This window comes from Mustela putorius, unplaced genomic scaffold, assembly GCF_011764305.1.
Source record: "Mustela putorius furo isolate JIRA1106 unplaced genomic scaffold, ASM1176430v1.1 tig00000868_pilon_pilon_pilon, whole genome shotgun sequence".
NCBI classification, from domain to species: domain Eukaryota; kingdom Metazoa; phylum Chordata; class Mammalia; order Carnivora; family Mustelidae; genus Mustela; species Mustela putorius.
The window spans coordinates 3,805,003-3,827,676 of NW_025421502.1; the positions used below are offsets into that span (position 1 = coordinate 3,805,003).

General features: G+C 36.9%; 1 protein-coding gene across 1 annotated transcript in view; it reads right to left on the minus strand.

Moving 5' to 3' along the window:
- The window catches only part of FAM241A (family with sequence similarity 241 member A), a 42,563-nt gene extending 20,813 nt beyond the window's left edge, over nt 1–21,750 (minus strand). Inside the window, exon 1 of the mRNA XM_004748070.3 lies at nt 21,367–21,750. Within this exon, the coding sequence (XP_004748127.1) occupies nt 21,367–21,546 (180 nt within the window). The 5' untranslated portion in view covers nt 21,547–21,750. The remainder of the gene's footprint in view (nt 1–21,366) is intronic.
- Between the last annotated feature and the right edge of the window lie 924 nt (nt 21,751–22,674).

Genomic DNA, 22,674 nt, shown 5'->3' on the forward strand with positions numbered 1-22,674 from the left:
TTTAAAGTTTAAACAAATAAAAATCAATGGGTTTCTTTTCTTCCTTTCTCAGTTCCTCTCACAACCAACATTAAAGAAGCAATTTTCCTTCTTTGCTTGGCAGAGTCTAGCGAATACTTTAGCTGATTTAGTTCATTTTCTAAAGTAAGCCTAAGGTAAATTAACCAGAAATTAAAAGCTCAGAATAATCCTGTTTTTTCCTTAGTTTCTATCAATACATTAAATTTCACACCCAAATCTGTTTTTAAAAACAATTTTAGCATAATTAAAATACTTTTTTTTTTCTTCAAAGATTTTATTTATGTATTTGACAGAGATCATGAGTAGGCAGAGAGACGGGGAAGCAGGCTCCCCGCTGAGCAGAGAGCCTGATGCAGGGCTTGATCCCAGGACCCTGAGATCATGACCTGAGCTGAAGGCAGAGGCTTAACCAACTGAGCCAGCCACGTGCCCCTATAATGCTTTTTTTAATTAGTATTTATAACACCCAGAGAAATTTTTAAAAGATGCAGAAATGACAGGAGTAAATCAAGAATTCTCTGAGCATTGAGGTGCTTGGGTGGCTCAGTCAAGTTAAATGTCTGACTCTTGACTTTGGCTAAGGTCATGATCTCAAGGTTTTAAGATTAGGCCCATGTCCCCACATCAGGTTCCCTGCTAAGCATGGAAACTGCTTAAGATACTCTCTTTCCTTCTGCCTCTCCCACCGCCTCTCTCCCTAAGGAAACAAAAAATGCTCTGAGCATTAAAATCACTGCCTTCTTCCTACTCTTCACATTAAATCCCTGGCAGTCCAGAAAGAAAAATAATGAGCAAAGAAGAAAATATCCCCAGTACATATAAGAATAAAACTACCTTAAGTTATGCATATCCAATATAACATTTATAATCATTTTGCTGTAAAAACACTTTTATTTGTATAACCAATTCAATTCAACAAACATTTTTCTGGGGACATCTGGGTGGCTCAGTTGGTTGAGCATCTGACTCTTGGTTTTGGCTCAGGTCATGATCTTAGGGATTGAGTCCTGAATCAGTTTCTGCCCTCAGCAAGGAGTCTGCTTGATATTCTCTCCCTCTCCTTCTCTCCTTTCCCTCCACTTGCATGCATTTGCTCTCTCTCTCAAATAAAGAAATCTTTAAAAAAAAATCCAAAAATCAAAAAACAAACATTTTTCTGGTGCCTATAATATTTTAGATAAATAAGACTACATTCTTAACTTTAAGAAACTAAGACATACTTATTTATGTAAAAATAAGTATATTTTAAGGCTAAATATGTGTTTAAGCATTGTAAAATGCTTGGCCTTTAGTTCAAAAAAGGTCAGTTTGGTCAAAAAGTTAAATCAGGAGAGTTGGCCAAAACACTACCATTGCCAAAAACACTCACTAACATAATGCTTTCAAATATTTAGTTAAATGATGTTTTAAAAAAATGATATGGTGTGTTTAACTGCTTTTGTCTTGTTATATAACAGAACAGTTGTTATAGCTGATGTACTATAAACTGATTCTGTAGTTATCAAAAATATCTTCACTTTAGCATTTAATCACCTGCAAAGACTCATTTTTGCTTTTAATTCTTCTTCATTTTTAAAGGATGGTCCTATGTAGAGATGCCCTATGTAGAAGTATATAAGCCTTATAAACAACTAAATAATGTTTAAGTGAAGTTTTTAATGAATTTTGTAACATATTTATTAATTTAAAAAACTTAATATTTACTGATTATATGCTGGGCAGTGTTTTAAGTACTTTGATCTTCAGAACCTAACGGAGGGCGCATGGATGCCTCAGTGGGTTAACCCTCTGCCTTCAGCTCAGGTCATGATCTCAGGGTCCTGGGATCGAGGCCCGCATAGAACTCTCTGCTCAGCAGGAAGACTGCTTCCCCCTTTCTCTCTGCCTGCCTCTCTGCCTATTGTGATAAATCTCTCTGTCAAATAAATAAATAAATAAAATCTTAAAACAAACAAACAAACAAACAAAAAAAACCTAATGGAAACCGAGGAAGAGAGATTGTGTAATTTTGTCAAGGTCACCTAATAACTGGTGGAGTGAAGACATATATTCAGGCATTCTGCTCTAAACACCATGTTCTAAAGCCCTACACTATCTGCTTTCTTATAAATTAAAAAAATCTGGTAATTATTCACATTCTATTTGTTTATATCAGTTTTTTAACAGCAGTTCAAACAGTTACACTTGTCTGGATTCATTTATATTTAGCAAAAATGTTAAATTATTTATAAATGGTTTTGTGGCGTTTATCTTTGGTTCACTCTACAGTATAATCTGTGGTCTTGAATGTGATACTATTTGGCCAGGATTTAAAATTTGTCTTTGTTAAAAGTAAACGCCAAACCAATCTCTAATTCTTAATAACACCACTGCCTCTCCCCCAAAAAGAAAAGCAACATCAATTGGTATAAAGACTAAGCATGTAGAATACTTCAGAGGCCGATTTTTTGGGTTTCATTTTTCTAGCTATATTCAGTTAAAAAAGAAAAATGTATCTTATTTGGACAGAAAATAACCACCTTTTATTTCCCCCTGAAACTGTCTTGCCTTAGTAGTATGAACAATAGTACTAACATAGTAGAATGTGATCCAATTATCATAGGAACTCTGCCTTTAAAAATAACATAACTTTGAATGAATATAATTATGGGGATACAAAAATGAAGGAAGAACAATGATAGAAATAAGTTGGGAGTCAGTTTCACAGGCATTTTAGACTGAAAAGTCTTCCCTCACTTCCAAACACTGGAATTCTCTTTCACTCAATCCACTCCACTATCCCACTCAGCCTTTCAAATGAAAGACTTTTTTTTTTCTTTAAAGATCTTGTTACTTTCTTTCAAAAGGACAGGAGTCTCCCATTCCCAAAACACCAACAAGAGATAGTATCATATGGTGATAAACAAATACATGAAAACAAATATTAAAAAAGTAGTAATTAGAAATTGTTAAAAAAAAAAAAAAGCGCCCTCTCAAACCAGAAAAACTGGGTTAGTTTCAGATTTAGCCCTTTTGGCTTTTACTTTCTCCTTGCAGTTTAGAACCCTCTGCCTACTATTTTAACTATGAATTCATAGTCCTATGTTCTCTCCCACTCCCTGACTTTCAGTAGACTCCAATTTCCCAGCTCCTTTTTCTAGGCTGCTAAGTCTAAGGTAAAAATTGTGCTCAGATGCCTTGTTATAAAACCATGTTTGTTCAGTGTCCTAGTACTCTTCCATACTCTCAAGTCCTTTCAGTTATTCCTTGCTAACTATTAATCCAATTTTTCATATTTATTGATCCAAATCTTTCCCATTCTTCTATCTTCTCCTTCCTTAGAGGTATTGCTTTTCTTTTTAAGGTTGACCTATAGTCATAATTGCAAATGCTTTCATTCATCTAAGTATAGAAATGAATTTTTATACTGTAACACTTATTTTTACTCCTAAAACAAAAGAAAAAAATAGAGATCCTGATTGGAATTGTACCACTTATGTATTAGGCAAGCCACACTTTAAAAACAAAACCAAGAAAGGCAAAGATATTACAAAATTAGGGTGCTGGTCAGTATCTAAAAACCAACTAGATAAAAATGGATTCTTAAAAGTACCAGGTCTATTACTGAAGGTCACTGTTCTAGTTGTTTGATTCTGTTGAGAGAACCATCAACATTTCTGACTTTGTGAATACCTCTTTTAAATTAGATTTGGAAAGAATGAGATCTTGCTATTTGCTACAATGTGGATGGAGCTAGAAGGTATTATGCTAAACAAAATAAGTCAGTCAAGGCAGGATAAATTCCAAATGATTTCACTCATATGTGGAATTTAAGGAAGAAAACAGATGAACACCGGAAAAGAAAAAAAAAAAAGGAGAGAAGGAGGCAAACCATAAAAGATTTTTTAAAAAAATATTTGAGAGAGAGAGAGAGAGAGAGAGCATGTGCACATGGTAGGGGAGGGGCAGAGGGAGAGAGAATCTCTAGCCAACTCAGCCCTGAGCACAGAGCCTCATGCGGGGCAATCCCACAACCCTGAGATCATGACCTGAGTAGAAATCAGTAATGGAAGGCACTTGTGACGAGCACTAGGTGTTACATGTAAGTGATGAATCACTAATATTATTCCTGAAACTAATTTTACACTATATGTTAACTAACTAGAATTTAAATAACTTCAAACATTAGGGAAAAAAATCAGAGTTTAGGACAGGAGTTTTAAGTTTGTACTTAGGCCACAAAAGTACAGCTTTATGAAAATCTGAAAACTCTACTTGTTTATGCTGTATCTTCTCCATATTATATTTGAAGATTTAAAGGTAAACATGACTGTTATGTCTAACAGAACTATGCAAATATATGAACCATCCCTGTTGGAATTAAGTTGCTTTTAAAGTTAACTATCATTACTTTCTGAGGTCTATAATGAGATTTTGTCTCATAGCAAAGTTAACAGTACTTATGAATATGACAATTTTTCAAAAAGCTATGAAAATGCCACATATAACAATGCTTGGGAGTTGTTTATTGTGTTTTGTACAATAATAGCTCCTTGTTTTATATAGTGCACTTTTTGTCAAACCCAGTGACTTGGGTGATACTTTTCTTTGCAGTTATGATTTAACCATCATGGTGCAATTCTTTTGAAATGAAATGCCTACTAAATTATTAATCAACCATTCAGATGAAGTGGGGGAAAAGTTTGCTTTTTATTATTTATGGCACTAAAGAATCTGTAGGAATCTGGCTTTATAAATAAGGAAAAGTATGTGGGCTTATTACATTTCTTCTGGAAAAAATACTTCAGTAACAGTATATGTACATAAAGCCACCTTATCTTACAATGAAGTATAATAGTTGTTTTAATGTTATGTAAATGGTGACATAGTGAAAATGACTACAAGTTTGATGCCCACTGTAACAAAGTCTGTGTTTACTCTAAAAAGTTATGTTCCTCTCCTCTCAGCATGTTTTGCACCTGCATTTTATGCAAGATGTGTTGTGCCCTACTTGTGGCAAATCTGCACAGACCTGACTGATTTGCCAGACCAACAGCTGCTTACTTTCAGGAAACCACACTCCAATTCTTGGTGTGTGTCATGTCCTCTCTGAGTATCACTAACCTCTGATTACTTAACTCCAACTCCCATAATTCACAATCCTTGACTTACAGAACAGCCTAGCCTTGCAAAATAATTGCTTTAGTCAATTTGGTTAAATTCAGTAAATAATAATCGAATGCCTACTATGAGCAAGTGCTATGGGGTACACAAAAGAAATTATCCATGTTCTGTCTCATTAAGCTGTTTAATATACAAGGAAGGATATTTACTCAAATCACCATATTAAAACGCTGCTGTACTCTCTCTTACTAATTAAAATGATCTGCACTTTTATAAAATGTTCATAGTTGTTTTTTATTTTTCTGAGCATTACTTCTTAGCTCAGGCAACTCTTCAGATTTCTAGACTTGATTGCTCAACTCCAATTTCAACATTTCCATGGGGATTTCTTACAGGAACCTCAAACTCAATATGCTCTGTACCAAATTCATAATCGTCTGTCCTAAAATTGGTCTTCCTCCAGGGTCTCCTACCTCAGAGAATGGCACAACCCAGAAGTGTAATCAAGAAGCCTGTTAGTCATTGTAGATGTCTTCACCTCCTTTGTCCTTTCTTGTTTACTTTTATTGGCTCATTTCCCTCTGAGTTTAGGTTAGAACTCCTCCGGAACTTATCTGTAGGCCATCTTCTCTTCTTACTCTATAGCCTTTCCTGTTGAAGATTTCATGCTCTCTAATGATTTTATTCGTGCTTACCTGGCTTATATGCTAAAGACTCTCACTTTAATTACACCCTGGCCAAGAGAAAACAATTAGCAAAACATTTTAAATCTTTTCAGGAAAAAAAAAATCCCTGTAGTTTTAATTTTATTTTTCCCCAATTTTTAAATGTAATCATCTCCCATTTTTATTTGCTTATTAGCCATTTGTTCAATAAACTTACTAAACACACACATTCCAAGCCTTTGGTCCTGCAAAAACATCATTAAGTGTGTTGTTAAACTTTAGAGGTCAAGTGACTTCCCCAGAATCAGACAACTATCCAGGATTGAATGGTAGACTTCTGAATATAAATCTGAGTGCTTTCTAATAAACTGTGATGCAAACCTTTATGCAAAAGATCTGAACCAGACATAAAAAAAAAAATTTAAACAAATTCATTATAAGGTATGATTATATGCTACTCCTTAAGAAATGTATTTTATAAGAAATGAAATTTATAAGTCCATAATTAATTTACTTTTCCCTCTCTTCTTCCACAAAGAGTTTGAATTTACTTACAGTAGGAACAAGTGAAAAAACAAAACAAAACAGAGAACTGGAAGGTGGGATGGGTGGGAAAGAATTGAGAATTTAGATTGGGGAAAGATAAGTTACCACAATTACTAAAACCAAACCTCAAATTTGGTTCTACCCTCCTAGGAACTCAAAGCAAAAGAAGGGGCACAGCCAAGTAATTCTCACTTCCTTTAGTCCTCTGCTCAAATGTCACCTTAGTGAGGCCTTCCATGATCACCTCATTTAAAACAGCAACCAACTCCCCTCCTTTTATCCCCCCCACCCCGTAGCACTTATAACCCAGTTACTTGTTAATTTATTCATTGTCTCTCCCCCTACTACAATGCAAGTTTAATGAGGAAAACAATTTGGGCTTGTTTCTTTGCATCCTAGATACAAAGATACATAGAATAGTGCCTGGAAAATAGGAGTTCAATAAAGTTTTTGAGTGAATGAATGAATAAAAAGCTATTGAGAAAGTATATGCTAAATAGAAAAATAACGAATAGACAAATAATACCGAAAACTGTCAATAATACAATAACTATAATCAGTTGTTAAAACAATTGATGTTTAATATTAAACAAATGGATAAAGAAAACATCTTCAGTACACGGTCAGGCTGTTAAAGCAACTGAAGTCTTAAAACAGTAGTTAAGTATAAAGTGTCCAAAGACAGATTTCCAAATAGCTAATCATTTAAACTCCAAAGGGAGAATATTATTATCCAGAAATAGCAGAATCATTATATCCCTTTAATTATATAACTGTTAAATAGACTATGCATACATATTGGTATTTAATTTTGTCTTCATATATTTATTCTCCAGTGTTTTATACTGGATAATTTTATTGATACCATGGATGGTCATACTAAATGGTTAACTCTGTAAGAGATCACTCTGTTCTTACCCTTCTTTAAATTTAAAAATGCAAACTAATGTACTTCTATGCTGTGAAACTCTTGAGTTGAATTGTCTTTGAAAACAATAACCATTCAACACATGCTAGGATATGAACAAGTAGCTGGAATTTATTTGCTGAATAAAAACTCATCATAGATATGAAACCAGCAATGTTGTTCTCATCAAAAATTTTCAGTAGTTATCTTAGTATCAAGTGAAGTCTAGCTATATAACTCAACAGAAAGAACTTCAAATATAAATCAATCCTTGCTTTTCACATATATATAAGTCATGTATTTTCTTTTTCTTTTTTTTTTAAGATTTTATTTATTCATTTGACAGTGTTCACAAGTAGGCAGAGGCAGGCAGAGAGAGAGGAAGTAAGCAGGCTCCCCGCTGAGCAGAGAGCCAGATGCGGGCCTCGATCCCAGGACCCTGAGATCATGACCTGAGCCAAAGGCAGAGGCCTTAACCCACTGAGCTACCCAGGCAACCCAGTCATGTATTTTCATATGCACATTGAAAGTGTGTGTGTATGTGTGTGTGTGTGTGTGTGTATAAAATATTGTCATGGGAAAAGATGAGAACAGAATTAATATTTTCTAGCAGCACCCGGCATTCAAAGAGGAGGGATCAAGTACCCTCACTATCCAACAATTAATCTAACCATGTAGCAAATTTTAGAAATTACTTTGTTTCTTTATTACTATAAGGAAATTAAGAATAAGTAAAAAAAAAAAATGTGGAAATTCTGCATTGTTTAGAATATTGTTTAGCCCTCATAGCTTTTGAGGTATTTTACATCTATAATTAGATAACCAGTAGCACTGAAAAATAATTCTTATCTATAGACACACAAATAAATTCTGTTTCAGTGGAGTTCAATTGTCTTCCCTCTCCTGCCTATGGGAAAAAGCCAGTTTTGAATCCACTTGTAAGTTTATTTCAACAAGTCTTTTCCCCATATGCACATTTGATTTTTTTATTTCACCTGTAAATCAGCTGTAACATTTGCTTGGTTCCCTCATTAATGATGAGTTAAGTAAAATCCTTAATGTGTGATCATTTTATATTTAATGAGCACTATACTTTTACCTCTTCTTGAAAATTATCCTTTAACAGTGCTATTATTAAAATGACTGATCTGAATTTTAATTTATGTTAGTTCTGGGTTTTATCTACTATCTTTCCTATGTTGAGCTCAAGAAAAATTAAAAATAAATCTGCAAATTCAGACCAATTATGTAAGTTAATATCAGTTAGTATTTCAAGATCCTATGCTCATTAGCCTTTCACCTTCTCAGAAATGGGTGGTTTTAAAATACAGCATATCAGGGAAGATAATCCTTGCCTAAATTCTTACAAGTATCTTACCTGGATCCTTAGCTCAATGCACAACTAACACTATTGGTTTCTTTTCTGTTGATTTTGACAACAGAGAATGTTCCTGTTATATACAAAGTCCTCTCTCTCTCTCTCTCTTTTGTTTTGGTGAAGATTTTATTTATTTATTTGACAAAGATAGACACAGAGAGAGGGAACACAAGCAAGGAGAGTGAGAGAGGGAGAAGCAGGTTTCCCATGGAGTAGGGAGCCCATGTGGGCCTTTATCCTAGGACCCTGGGATCATGACCTGAGCCAAAGGCAGCCGCCTAATGACTGAGGCACTCTGGCGCCCCAAAGTCCTCTCTCTTTTGAAACTAATTTTTGTCATAATTGCCCTTAGGAAGTCACATTACTTCAGCCAAATCATCAATTGAGTTTTTACCAGCAGTGTTGCTTTGAATAGAAGGTTTTATGGACTCTATGCTACACCCCAGAGATGCTAAAATAATTGAAGCATTTGCCACAGACTGTGATCTCTGCTCTCATGTTCTTCTAAGCGTGCAAAGGGGGAGTGGAGAGAGGCAGAGAATAAATATTTTAACAAAAAAATTATTAAGATAATTTCAAATAGTGAGAAAAGCTATGAAGAAAATATAACATAATAGAGGAACAGAAGAAGTTGGGTGGGTTGGAGATTCCATGTGGTAAGCAGAGCTGGGATCTGAGAAGTAACAGCTAGGTTGATGATATAAGCTCTGTTAAGGGAAGGGCTGGGGAAAAGAGTCCAGGCAAAAACCTTGAGACAGAAAGGAGCTAGCTATGATCTTGATCTTGACTTGGGATCTTGACTATGATCTACATTAAAAATATGTTTTATATTTTGAACTGGTACATATAAACTAAAGATCTAAAAAATGACACTCATACCATGTGTGATAGATTCTAAAAATTTTATCTATCCTATCCTGTTCACAATCCACTAAATTGGCTTCATGGCCAATTTAGTTTAATTCATAATTAAACACCAATAACACTAGCTTGGTGGTTAAAAACTCTGGCTTTAAGCATGGGTTTGAATCTCAACTCCACAACTTACTAGCTGTGACCCTTTTAATAAATTACTTAAGCTCCCTGTGCTACATTTTTTTTACATCTTTAAAGTAGGGGCAATAATAGTATATACTCACGAGGTTTGATACCAGATTTCTGAAACACTGAACCAGTTTATATTTTTAACTGTAGTGTATTCTTATGTCATATAATTTATTTAAACACATACCACTTATCTTTTTAATCTTTAACAACTGGATGGGTGAAAAATAATTCCTAATAGTTTTAATTTGCATTTCTTTTATTTCTAGTGAGTTTGTACACTTTTCCTGCTCCTTAGATATTAAATATAATCACAATTTTCATTTCTTACAAAATGTACATAATAATATGTTAAACATAAAAATTTACCAACCATATAAAGCTTTACCTAACTGCAGTATCATATATTATAACTTATAGCATGTTTATTATTAGATTTATACTTGTTTGCCATTTATTCAATTTTTTTAAAAAGATTTATTTATTTATTTTACAGGTGGAGGAGTGGCAGAGGGAGAGGGAGAGAGCCAGACTCTCCACTGAATGCAGAGCCCAATGTGGGGCTCAATCTCATGACCCTGAGATTATGACCTTAGCTGAAATCAAGAGCAGAAATTAAGAGCCACCCAGGTGCTCTTAGTATGCCATTTCTAACTAAATGCAATATTATAGCATTTATTATTTATTTCCACTTATCTCCTGAAATTTCATAGATCCAGTAAAGGAGAAAAAACTTTTAGAGGAGAAAATCAATGAGAATATCAGCTAGCTCTCTTTTTGTTTGTTTTATTTTAAATTGGTTTGGTTTATTAAGGTAAATTTAAATACAGTTCAAGTAGCCCTTTCTAATATATAGTACTGTAAGTTGTTTTTAAAAAATATTATTCAAGTATAGTTGACACACACATTAGTTTCAGGTGTACCATGAGTTAGTAATTGAATTGGTCTGTTAAACTGAAAAATACTAAAATTTGTATGCATTTCCATTTTAACCAATAGGATCCAATATTTTATTAAGTTTTAAAACTTTAAGTCCAGTGTAGTTAACATACAGTGTTATATTAGTTTCAGGTGTACAATACAGTGATTTAACATTTCTATTTTTTTTTAAGGATTTTATTTATTTATTTGAAAGACAGAGATCACAAGTAGGCAGAGGCAAGCAGAGGGAGAGGAAGGGAAGCAGGCTCCCTGCTGAGTAGAGAGCCGGATGCGGGGCTGGATCCCAGGACCCTGAGATCATGACCTGACCTGAAAGCAAAAGCTTTAACCCACTGAGCCACCCAGGTGCCCCACTGATTTAACATTTCTATACGTTATTCACTCGTCATCATGAAAAGTGTACTCTTTAATTCCCATCACCTACCTATTCTACCTATTCTACCCCCACATTCCCTCTGGTAACCATCAGTTTGTTCTCTGTAGTTAAGAGTTAGGTTCCAATGTGTTATATCACATTTGCAAACATACCCTATTGAAATCATCAAGTATTTAAAAAGGTAACACACAATTTCAGCCAAAGTTATTAAACATATTTAGAAAGTTGCCTGTGGGGTACCTGGCTGATCAGTCAGTACAGCATGCGACTCTTGATCTCAGGATTATGAATTAAAACCCTTCCTTGAGGGTAAAGATCACTTTTAAAAAAGTTGCCTATTGTAGAGGAAGAGAATTGCTATTTAATGAAAAAATAATTAAATAAGAAAAAAAGGGCTATGCATGAACTAATGAGAGATAGTGTTAGACCATGAAATGAAGAATATGATTAATTCAAGCTATAGGTTAAAAATTTCCACAATTTGTCCTTTTCCTACAATCTACATATTTTTAAAGACATGAATATCTTATATGTGCACTGGATGTTACTACAAGATGGAATAGCTTGTCTAGATGTTACTATAAGATGAAATAGCTTGTCTATTGAAAGTAGTCAAAATCAAACATGTTTCCTTAAAATTGATTCCTCCCCCCTTTTTAAAGATGCATTTATTTATTTAAGAGAAAGAGAGAGAGTGTGTGTGTGTGCGTGTACACACATGAGCTGTAAGGAGGGGCAGAGGGAGAGAATCCCAAAGCAGACTCCCTGCTAAGCACCGAGCCTGATGAAGGACTTGACGCCACAACCCATGAGATCATGCCCTGAGCTAAAACCAAGAGTCGGATGCTTAACCAACTGAGCAACCCAGGTGCCCTGACATTCAATTTTAACTCTCAGCTTAGGGAAGTAACAGTAGCTTCTGTTATATGTCACTAGAAGACTTCTGAGCACCATAAATAAGGTATTCTGAATTCAATTAGATTGATGGAATTTGCCAGTTTTGGGAAATCAAATGTATGTTCCCTTACTCTGTAGATGGTCTACATATGTTCAAGTAAGATTTTGATCAGGAAGATTTTAAAAAAATCATTTTTTTCAGATTAATTGAAAAAGAGAATTAAAAACTTTCAGAGATGTTCAATAATACGATATCAAAGAGAGTATAGTATAGTAAAAACCATAAATAGAAATTTGATTTTCATAACAGTATATTTCATAACAGTAGATATTAAGTATTAATAATAATTTTATCCTATATTTTCCATAAAGTTCAAAATATTAGCATTTTGCTTTTTCTTTGATCAGAACACCAATAAGCTATAGTTGATGCTGTAAGAAAACAGTAACAACAAATAAAGGCAATCATTTCCTCTTCCTTTGCCAAGAAAAGGTGTAGCAGCCAATGAGGTTAAATGGAAAAAAAAAACCAACAACACTGTATATGGGGGAAAAATAGATCAGAAAACAGAAAATATCTTTTGCATCACGTTAACTAGAAATTCAGTTTCTCTGCTGAAATGAAACTACTCTTTTGCTTGTCTTAATATTTTCCCTTAAATATACACAAACATACACACACACACCCCTCACACAAACATCCAACACACTTAATGAACCAAAACATGACTAGTAAGGACTCCTAATGTTTTTGAATCTGCTACAGCAAGATAAGATTGCAACTCCAGAGAAGAAGGCAGAAAATGAAGACAGTGTCCTAAGGCTTAAAGAAGGTGGGTATAAAGATAAAGAGTTTTTACTTAGGCCTCTCAGGACAAGCTAAGGTCATGGTGCTTTTCTTTTTTCCCTTTAAACTTCCTTGACTTCTTCTGTTGAATAGGAAACTGAGAAAAAGATAAGGTGGATATTCTTTTTCCTAGGAAGGTTAAGTGATGCACAATTGAAAAAAAAATCTACTGAAGATCTCCACAAAATGCAACATATTTTAGGTTGGTGAGTTAACTTTTTTTAGAGAAATATTAAATAGTTAATTTTTAGATTAGTAAATCTTAATACTTTATTCAATACATAAGTAATATTTATTCTATAAACTTAAGTATTGCATATACTAAAAATACAGTTTTATGATGTGGTTAGTTGAGAGAGAAAAAAAAGAAGGGAACCAGAAGGAAAAATGAGAGTAAAGGTGAGGATAAAATAAGGAGCTAATATTCATTGAAGGTCAATTATATGCTAGGTATTCTGTATACATAATGTCACCAAAGCCTCATAAGAACTTTAAGAAGTGGGTAGCAAAATACCAGTTACAATGAGGAAATTGAGTATCTGAGGGATTAAGTGATTAGTAAAAAAGTAAAGCCAGAATTCAAACTTAGAATTGTCATACTCCAAAACCCTTTTCATCGTTCCATAAGGCTTAGCTTCTACAGAGGAGAGGAGTTAGTAGAGAGAAAAAGAGAAAGTAGCTGAAAGGTCAGGGAAGAATAAAAGACAGTGGGAGAACGAGACCCTCAATAGGAAGAGTGAGGAAGGAGGTAGGTAGTATGAAAGCGGGGTGGAAAAAGGATGTCAGAGAGAAAACAAAATAGAGAATGTTACTTTAAAGACTGGACAATGCCCTGGGGAACAAGATGAGGTTTAGGGGTGAACTCACCAAGCTCATAACACTTGTTACAGTTATTGAACACTGCTTTTAAAAGTATGAGAGTAAAAAAAAAGTATGAAAGAGAGCAGATCTTGCTACTCAAAGTGCAGTCCTTTCACCAGTGGCGTCAGCATCATCTGAGGGCTTGAGAGGAATGAAAACACCTGATCTACTGAATCAGAACTTGTATTTTTGAAATAAGTCAAGCAGAGAGAGTCAATTATCATATGGTTTGTGGAGCATAACAAAAAGCATGGAGGACATGGGGAGTTAGAGAGGAGAAGGGAGATGGGGTAAATTGGAAGGGGAGGTGAATCATGAGAGACTATGGACTCTGAAAAACAATCTGAGGGGTTTGAAGTGGCGGGGGGGGGTTGGGGCACGAATTGCATGGAGCACTGGGTGTGGTGAAAAAATAATGATACTGTTATGCTGAAAATAAATAAATGAAAAAAAAGAACTTGTAGTTTAATAAGAGGCATAATTATGCCCTTGGCTTTTTTTTTTTTTTTTTTAATGACAATTCCTGACTCATGGCCCTGGAAATCTGGGGAAAACATCATCCAGTTTCTTCTATCCAGACCTTGGGGCTTCTACCATTATGTGGGAGGCCTCTTTGCATATATGAAAAAACAGTGGCTTTAGAATTTGGAGACCTGGGGTCTGGTCTTTTCCATGACTAGTTAGTTGTAAGACCTAGAACAAATCACTGGTTTGAGGAATTACTGTTGGTTTCTTGTACCTCACCAAGAGTTCAAATATATCTTTCTAGGGAAGAGTTAAATGACTTCCTTACCTGTATTTACTATGTTGAAGGGCAAGTATGGTGAATATTATGGACCGACTTGCTTATCCTCTCTACCCCCTTCCACTCAAAATGCGGTACATGGACATAGCATCAGCATTGTAAGGGCCTATTTAGCCGGAGCGGCCCCACCTCAGTTGAACAGCCATTTTGTTGCTTATGCAGTAAGACTTAAACTGACCCTTCCCCGCCAGGGGAACTTACTTAAAAGCAAGTCTGGAAAACCAGTCCCAGGAACAAAGCCCAAATACAAGAGTGGGTCAGGTCAGGTGAAGATAACAGACTGAATGCAGGGATGAGTCGGGTCAGGTGGAGATATCCAATCAGTAAAGCGGGCATACTGTCTCCCTAGCTACCAAGGAGTGTTGGCCCCGGCTTTTGGGCACAAATTCTGACCAAGGTGATAGGCTAGTTCAAATAGCTACTATAGGGTGAATTGTAATTCAACTGGCCACCCATATGTGACCTAGCGTGACTGTAAAGCTTTCTCTGTGTGTTACAATCTCATTCGCCACCTGCGTGTGGCCAGGCCCAACCACATGGCCTTTGCTCTGTAAAAGTTAGTCTGTGAGGCAGGGAGGGGTCATCGCCCTCTCTGTAAGGTATGACCCCGACGGGTCAGTTTGAGGGTTGGTTTGATTCTCGATGCTTGGCACGAAATAAAGCTTTGCTTGACCTTCACTTTGTATCAGTCTCGTTCCTTTGACCATAGACCCATTATTGGGGGACCCAACAAGCATCATTTGGGTGCTTATTAGAGATGCAAAATCTTGGGCCTCACCCTGGACTAAGGAAATCACAATCTGCACCTAATAAGAGATGATTCATATGCACCCTAAAACACAGGAGCACCTTCTTCCTATGGTGACTTTCTAAATGCAGAGGCTAGGAAACTTGAAAACTGTATTTCTTAGATTTCTTTTCAGTGTGGAATCTGTTTAAAAATTAGGCCCCAAAGCTAACATTTATATAATTATTATGTGCTGCGGATTGCTATAAGCACTTTATACACATTAACTCATGGAATCCTCCCAACAATCCTATAAGGTTGATAAAATTATTATTCCCTTTATATAGGTGAAGAAACTGATGTCTGGAGAGGTTAATTAACTTGCCCAAAGTTATAGTTAGTAAGTCACAGAGTTAGGACTCAAACCCAGGTATTCTGGATCTAGAATTTATACTGTTAATCATATTTTTAATAGATCAAAGAGGAAGCTTAAGCCTTCCTTCTGCTGCAGTTTTTTTTTTTTTTTAAACAGATATTCCTGTGGAACATATACTCTGGCAAGTGCTTTTATTTTATTTATTTTTAATTAATTTATTTATTTTAGAGGAGGAGTGCACACATATGCATGAGGAGGAGGAGACGAGGGAGAGGGAGACAGAAAGAATTTCTCCAGCTGACTCCCCGTTGAGTACGAAGCCAAATGGTGACTGGATCCCAGGACCCTGAGATCAAGACCTGAGCTGAAACCAAGAGTCAGAAGCTCTACAGAGTGAACCACTCAAGCGCCCCAGGCAATGGGTTTTATAAAGCTTTCTTCATTTATTCATCTACCTATCTATGAATGAGTATTGATCTGAAAGTTCTAGGTATCACAAAGGTAAGAAGTAGAAATGAAGCATTAGCATTTGAAAGGAAGCAAAATCAATCTATAGATTGGATGATTATATATCTAGAAGATGCAAAGGAATCAAGTCTAAGAGATACTGTTATTTATTAGCATTAGAATTAATAAAAGAATTCAGAAAGGTAACTAGTTAAAAACTAAATATATAAAAGCCAGTAGCTAGAAACTAGCAGCAAAAGGATGATTTGTGAGGAAAAAAATCCCGTTCACAATACCAACAAAAATGTAAAAGCTTAATATAGATTTTACTATTTATAACTATTATGAAGGATTGTATAAGCAAGCGAGAAAATGGATTATCCAATCATTGGCAGAGAAAAAAACAGATTAGCTCCATAACTCCACCCAATACATAAAGATATTCTAAAGAGACAAAACATACAGAATTTAAAAAATAATAATAAAACCATAAATACACACACATACACAAGAAAATACTGGATATTTAACTGATTGTAGGGTTAGAAAGAATGCTCTGAACAGATAGAGATATGTATATACGTTATGCATATGTATATGTGTGGTATGTGCGAATGAAACTACTAAAATAAATTCCTTTAGCAAATAAAAATTTAAAGCATTTTTATTTTTATTTTTTTCTTTTTCCTTTTTTTTTAAAAATTTTTTATTTTTTATGAACATATATTTTTATCCCCAGGGGTACAGGTCTATGAATCACCAGGTTTACACACTTCACAGCACTCACCAAGGCACATACCCTCCCCAATGTCCATAACCCCACCCCCCTTCTCTCAACCCCCCTCCCCCCAGCAACCCTCAGTTTGTTTTGTGAGATTAAGAGTCACTTATGGTTTGTCTCCCTCCCAATCCCATCTTGTTTCATTTATTCTTCTCCTACCCACTTAAGCCCCCATGTTGCATCACCACTTCCTCATATCAGGGAGATCATATGATAGTTGTCTTTCTCCGTAAAGCATTTTTAAATAGAAAATATCATTAACAAAATTATAAAGTCAATAGCAAGCAGAGAAAATATTTATAATCAATGTGAAGTAAAAGATTAACATTTTAGTGTCAAAAAAGTTCAAAGAACATGATTAAAAAGAAATGCAAATGCTCAATAAATATATGAAAGATTTAGTAAACCTCTCCAGCAATATCTTATAACATAAAATAATTTTGACCCACTAAATTGGCAAAGATTAATCTATAAATTATACCATTCATTAGAGGCATGGATGGTTTCCAATCAGCACTCTTACACTCCAATGCTGGGAGTGTACATTGGTGTGATCTTTCTTGAAAGCAATCCTTTAGAATGTTCCAAGATGCTTCAACGAGTTTGACACATTAACCTAGTTCTTTTGTTTCTAGGAATCTAATGCAAGGTAGAACTGTGAGGATTTACAAGGAAAGATTTTCCTTATAGCATTATTTAAAAAGAAAGTGTGTACCTTAATGTACAGTTGTAGGAAAATGGACTATTAGGCAGCCTTAAAATAATTTTTACAAATAATTTTTCATAACACAGGAAAATGAAACAACATGCTAAGTAGCTAAAACAAGAAAGCAAATTCAGTATTACATTAAAACATATTAAAATATATGTGTGTGTAAATACAAGTATAGTAATATGTGAGAGAGAGAGAGAGATTAATGTAGAAATACCATTGTATGAGATATATTTTCTTAAATGTTTGGTATTTTTAAACAAAATGTTACTTGGAGTGGGATTTCAAATGCTTTCATTTTCTTCCCTAGAGTTTTCTTTATTCCTACAGTTTCCAAAGTATATTACTTCAATAACCATAATGAGCTTAGAGCTAAAGATAATGATTCTAAAGTCAGTCTGAGGATAATAGGATCTCTGTGCTCTGGGAGGTACGAAGGGCCATCTTAGGTTACTTAAGTTGTGAACTGCCACATCTAAGCAGATGCTATTCACATTGTAGGCATATAATAAAAGGACTAGAGATGTTTAGTTCTTTACTTATGCAGTAGATCAGAGACTCTCTTATATAAAGCCACCTGATGGTCATAGTTATGAATATCATTGAATCACCTCTCATACATACAATGAATCCACACACCCGTGGATAGTTATACCGTCTCCCTTCAATCCTTTGAGCATTTTGTCTCTTTCCCTTGGTTATCTCTCTGAGATGTCTGATGCCTACTTCAAACTTGACACAGTTCCTTCATCTAAAGGACCTGTTCTATTCTTTCAAGTCTTCCTTTCAGGTCTTCAAGGATACTTGAATTTAACTAGGCTTCCTTTGTCCATCATCCTACCAGGAGAGACAAAGGAACCTTCATTTTCTCTCAGATGGAGTGGCATTTAAGAACAAATAGTAAGAAAAAAAAGCAATGCTTACAATCTTAGTTATTAAGAAAATACCTATTTTACTATTTCAGTATTACATGAAATAAATACCAAGCTATAGATATATTCTGAGCTGGTATCGTACCAATAAGATAAAGGTAGGTTTTGTACAGCCAAAGCTGATACAAGAGACTTCCTGGCTGAAGGAAGGGCATGAGAACTTTCAGACAATAATGGAAAGAAAATCAGTGAAGGAAAGGATGCATGTGGAGGGACCCTTAGCCTAGGGAATAGCTAATGGAAGAAACCTGCTTCATCAAGTTATCAGGTAAGGGCAAAACTCAGTGAAGGAAATAGAAATAGAAAGGTATTTAACACAAAAAATTAGGTGCTGAAAAAAATCACTGAAAGCTGCAGGAGCAAAAGTTCGGTGTCTTCTGGAGCTACTACATTCGAGAGCACCACCATAGCCTTGATCCAGAAAAAAAGGAGAGTCTGTGCTATCTCTTGCTGCTGCCCCCACGGATGCTGCCAGTTCTCTTTCAACAACCATGAGGCTAAGACTGTGGAACACCAAGTGAGTGTGCTAAGCAGAAAGGACATCAGGAAGAGGGACTCTGCCTCATTTCCAGCTAATTAGTGTTGATTTTGTTTCTGTGTCTATCATTGTTTCTGTGGAAAAAGTCACATTAAATTCTAAAAACCAGTCTGCAAAACATGTTTTCAAAAATATTCTCTTGTAATTTGGAGTCTGTGTGCTCTTAAAATAACAAACAAACACATACCATCCCCTAAGGAAAAACTAAATCAAACAACTCCTCAGGATATATTTTATAGTCACTGAATTCATTTACTTCTTCCTCAAACATTTTTATATCTACAGTTAACATCATTGCAAGGGAGTGCATAAAAATTTTAAGTTTCATATGTAGGACTTGAGAAAAAAAGAAAACAAGCCTTAGTGATAATATTATCAATGAATGATTTATCACAAAAGCTTGTTTCTTATACAAAGGGTTGCATTGCCCCAATTTTTTGTTCATTTTTGGTTTCTTTCCAATTTTAGTATATGCGCTGTGGAAGCAAGCACTCATTTTTGGTTTCTTGCTAAGTTCTTCTTTGGTGCTCATTTGTGGTAAATGCATATCTCAGGTATAATTCACAATTATTGTGTATGTGGGCTTACAGTACAAAAAATACATCATTATAAAAAATAACATTTTCTGGGGCACCTGGGTGGCTCAGTTGTTAGGCTCAGTTGTCTGCCTTCGGCTTGGGCCGTGGTCCCAGCGTCCTGGGATCAAGCTCCTCATCAGGCTCCCTGTTCAGCGGGAAGCTGGCTTTTCCCTCTCCCCACTCCCTCTCCTTGTGCTCCCTCTCTCTCTGTGAAATGTGTAAATAAAATCTTAAAACATATATATATTAAAAAAAATTTCAAACATTTTAAAGGAGTATAGGAAAAAAAATTTCCATGACAGGGAATGATAGAAATAGGTATGCAAAGTGCTGGGATGTATGTTTTCTAGTATATATATTTCATTTTTATGTGTCATCCTTTTTCTTTGTACCATAAACAATTTTAGTAAAACCAGAGATATTGATGATGTAAAATCCACAGAAGTGTACATGAAATAATATTTTACATGCTCCCTTACAACATTTGAAAATTTACTTTGAGAACCTAAGTTCAAATGTATTCCCCTCACCACCACCACCACACAGGGAGTTCCTGTTGCTGTTTTCTTCACTTTTCCAGTTGAACTAAAGCAAGAGGAAACTAAGCCCTTTAGCTACTACTGAGTCATGGTATAGTTGGTGTAGTTGGGGAGCAGGGTAGCATTAGGAAGGGAATCAGGAAGATCTCCTGGCAACCAATTATTTGCTTCAGTCACCATGCCATTTCTTATATTGTCATAAGGATGAAAAATTACACTTGTGCACGGTGAGCGAGACTAATGCTAAGGCATATTTTGTGTGTCCCATGCAATGGTATTTCCGTTTTCTGAATGAAATATTGAAATCCTAGAAGTTATACTTTACCTATCAATACATTTAGTGATGATATTGGAGTCTGTGAGATGTTACAAAAAGGACAGATGGAGAGTAATTAAAGGAGACAGGTATCAATTTCTTGTCTCAACACTGCAGGCTTTAGCAAAGGCAGATCATTTGAATTCCTGCTCTTTAATGTGATTCTGAAGAATGGCTGATCTCAGGTATTTTTGAGAGTCTAATTACTGTTTTTGCTGGTGAAGATCCATCCTACATATAACTCAGTTTCTTTTATTAAATTTCTTGCCTACTCTTGAAGACAACTGATATGTTGTAATGCTTATTATGATACTTCATGTACTGAGAACAAATTCAGAGGGTTTCAAAAATTACCCAACTTCTCCTTTCCCTTACTAATACTTCTTTCCGTTTGGTACTAACAGAAAGCAATTTTCCTGCCTTTTCACTTTTAAAATGAAGTTTAGATTTCTTTTGTGTTCATGTGACGAACCTACTCGTGGAGAGTCCCTGTCAGGATATCTATTGTAATACTCGCTCCTACACATGCCTTCAGACATTGATTGCATATCTAGAGAAATACACCCACACCTTTTCAGAAGCGCTAGGTGTGTGTTCAGAAATGCCAAGATGGAGGGCAGGAAGGGAGCAACTATCCCCTAAAACACAGCACAGGGCTATCGACTTGAAGTTGGGGGAAAAAAAATGTTTACATGTAAGGCTTTTAGACCAGTGACCGTTATGGAGGTACTTCCACGGAGCCCCGGGTGCTGGCCTGAGCCTCTTCTGCCCCACAGCCGGAGAAGGGCTGTGCTGACCCCGCTAGACACGCGATCCCAGGGCACTCGCCACCGCGCACGCATGGCCCTGCAGCCCGGCCCACAGCGCGCCTTCTAACCGCTCCTCGGGGCAGCTTCCCCGAACGCCGCAGCGACCAGCGCCCCACGCCGAGCAGAGCACAGGCGCAGCCCGCCCGCCTACTTCCCTCCGCCGCCGGGTGGGGCTCGGGAAACCGGCCGGGCCGCGCCGCCCCTCCCCTCCCCGCTCACCTGCTCGCGCTCCTCCAGCGGACGCTGCCCGCGTCGGCGCGGGCTCGCTCCGGGCTCCGGCTCTGTCCCCGCCACCAGCCGCTCCGCCAGCGCGTCTCCGTCCTCGTCGCGCTCCCCACCGCTGCTGCCGCCGCCGCCGCCACCTCCGCCGCCACCAAGCAGTTCCCCGGCCGAACACATCCCGTCGCCAACTCCCGCCGCCGGGACGGCCGCCGGAGGAGGCCGAGCGTGAAACGCGAAGCAGCGGTCGCCACCCGAGGGCCGGCCGGAGATCCGCCGCGCTGCCACAGACTGGAGCCTCCGGAGCGCGCCCCGCTGGCCAGGGTGCCAGAAGTACCAGCCCTGCCCGGCCTCTCCTGTCACTGGCTCGCCCCGCCCCGGCCCCCGGGGCGGAGCACACCCGGGGGGAGGGGCCACGGCGGGGGCGGAGCCAACGGGGGCGTGTGTGAGAGAACTGAGAGCGACTTCATGTGCTCGCGCGTGTTTGTGAGACTGTGTGAGAATGTACATGAAGAGACTGTATGTACGTGTGTGTGAGAGATTGTGTGTGAAGAAAGGAGTCTGTGTACGAGATAGTGTATGTGTGTGTGTGAGACTGCTGGAGTGTGTGAGAATGACTAGGTACATAACAGACTGAGAGATTTTGAGATTGTTATGTGTGTGAGTGTGTGCGTAAAAGTGTTAGAAAAGCAGTGTGTGCGAGAAATAAGGTGTGTATGTAAGAAAGTGTGTTTGTGAGGGAGGGAGGGGAGCATGTGTGTTGGGGTTGTGTGTAATACACAGTTACACCCCTGCAGGGTACCTCTGTTCTTCCCTGGAGCAGGGGCTGGGCCTGGGTGTGCTGCTGGATGCCTGTCCTGAGTAGCCGTCCATCCTTTGCAAGTAATAACACATTTCTCTCTTTTGTTCCTTTTGTCTTCTGTCTAGTATCTCTCTGAAGGTCTGTGTCTTTGTTAATTGTTTCTTCCATGTGTGTTGGTTGTTGGAGCCTTGGGAGTATTTGGTAGTGTATCTGCCTTTGTGTATATTTCTGTAAATGGGCAGGGATATGTCTTTCTCTCTCAGTGGATGGTAAGGGGGATACAACTAATTCGTTAGTCTTTTCCTTACTACCTGTGATATTGTGATTTATAAGAAATATACAGTTGACCCTTGAAGGTTGTAGGGGTTAGGGACACTGACCTGCACAATCAAAACCCCATGTATAACTTTGGAGTCTTCAAAGAATTACTGTTAGCTTAGTGTTGACTGGAAAGAAGTCTTACCAATACATATATATAGTTGATTAATATATTTTTTGTGTTATAG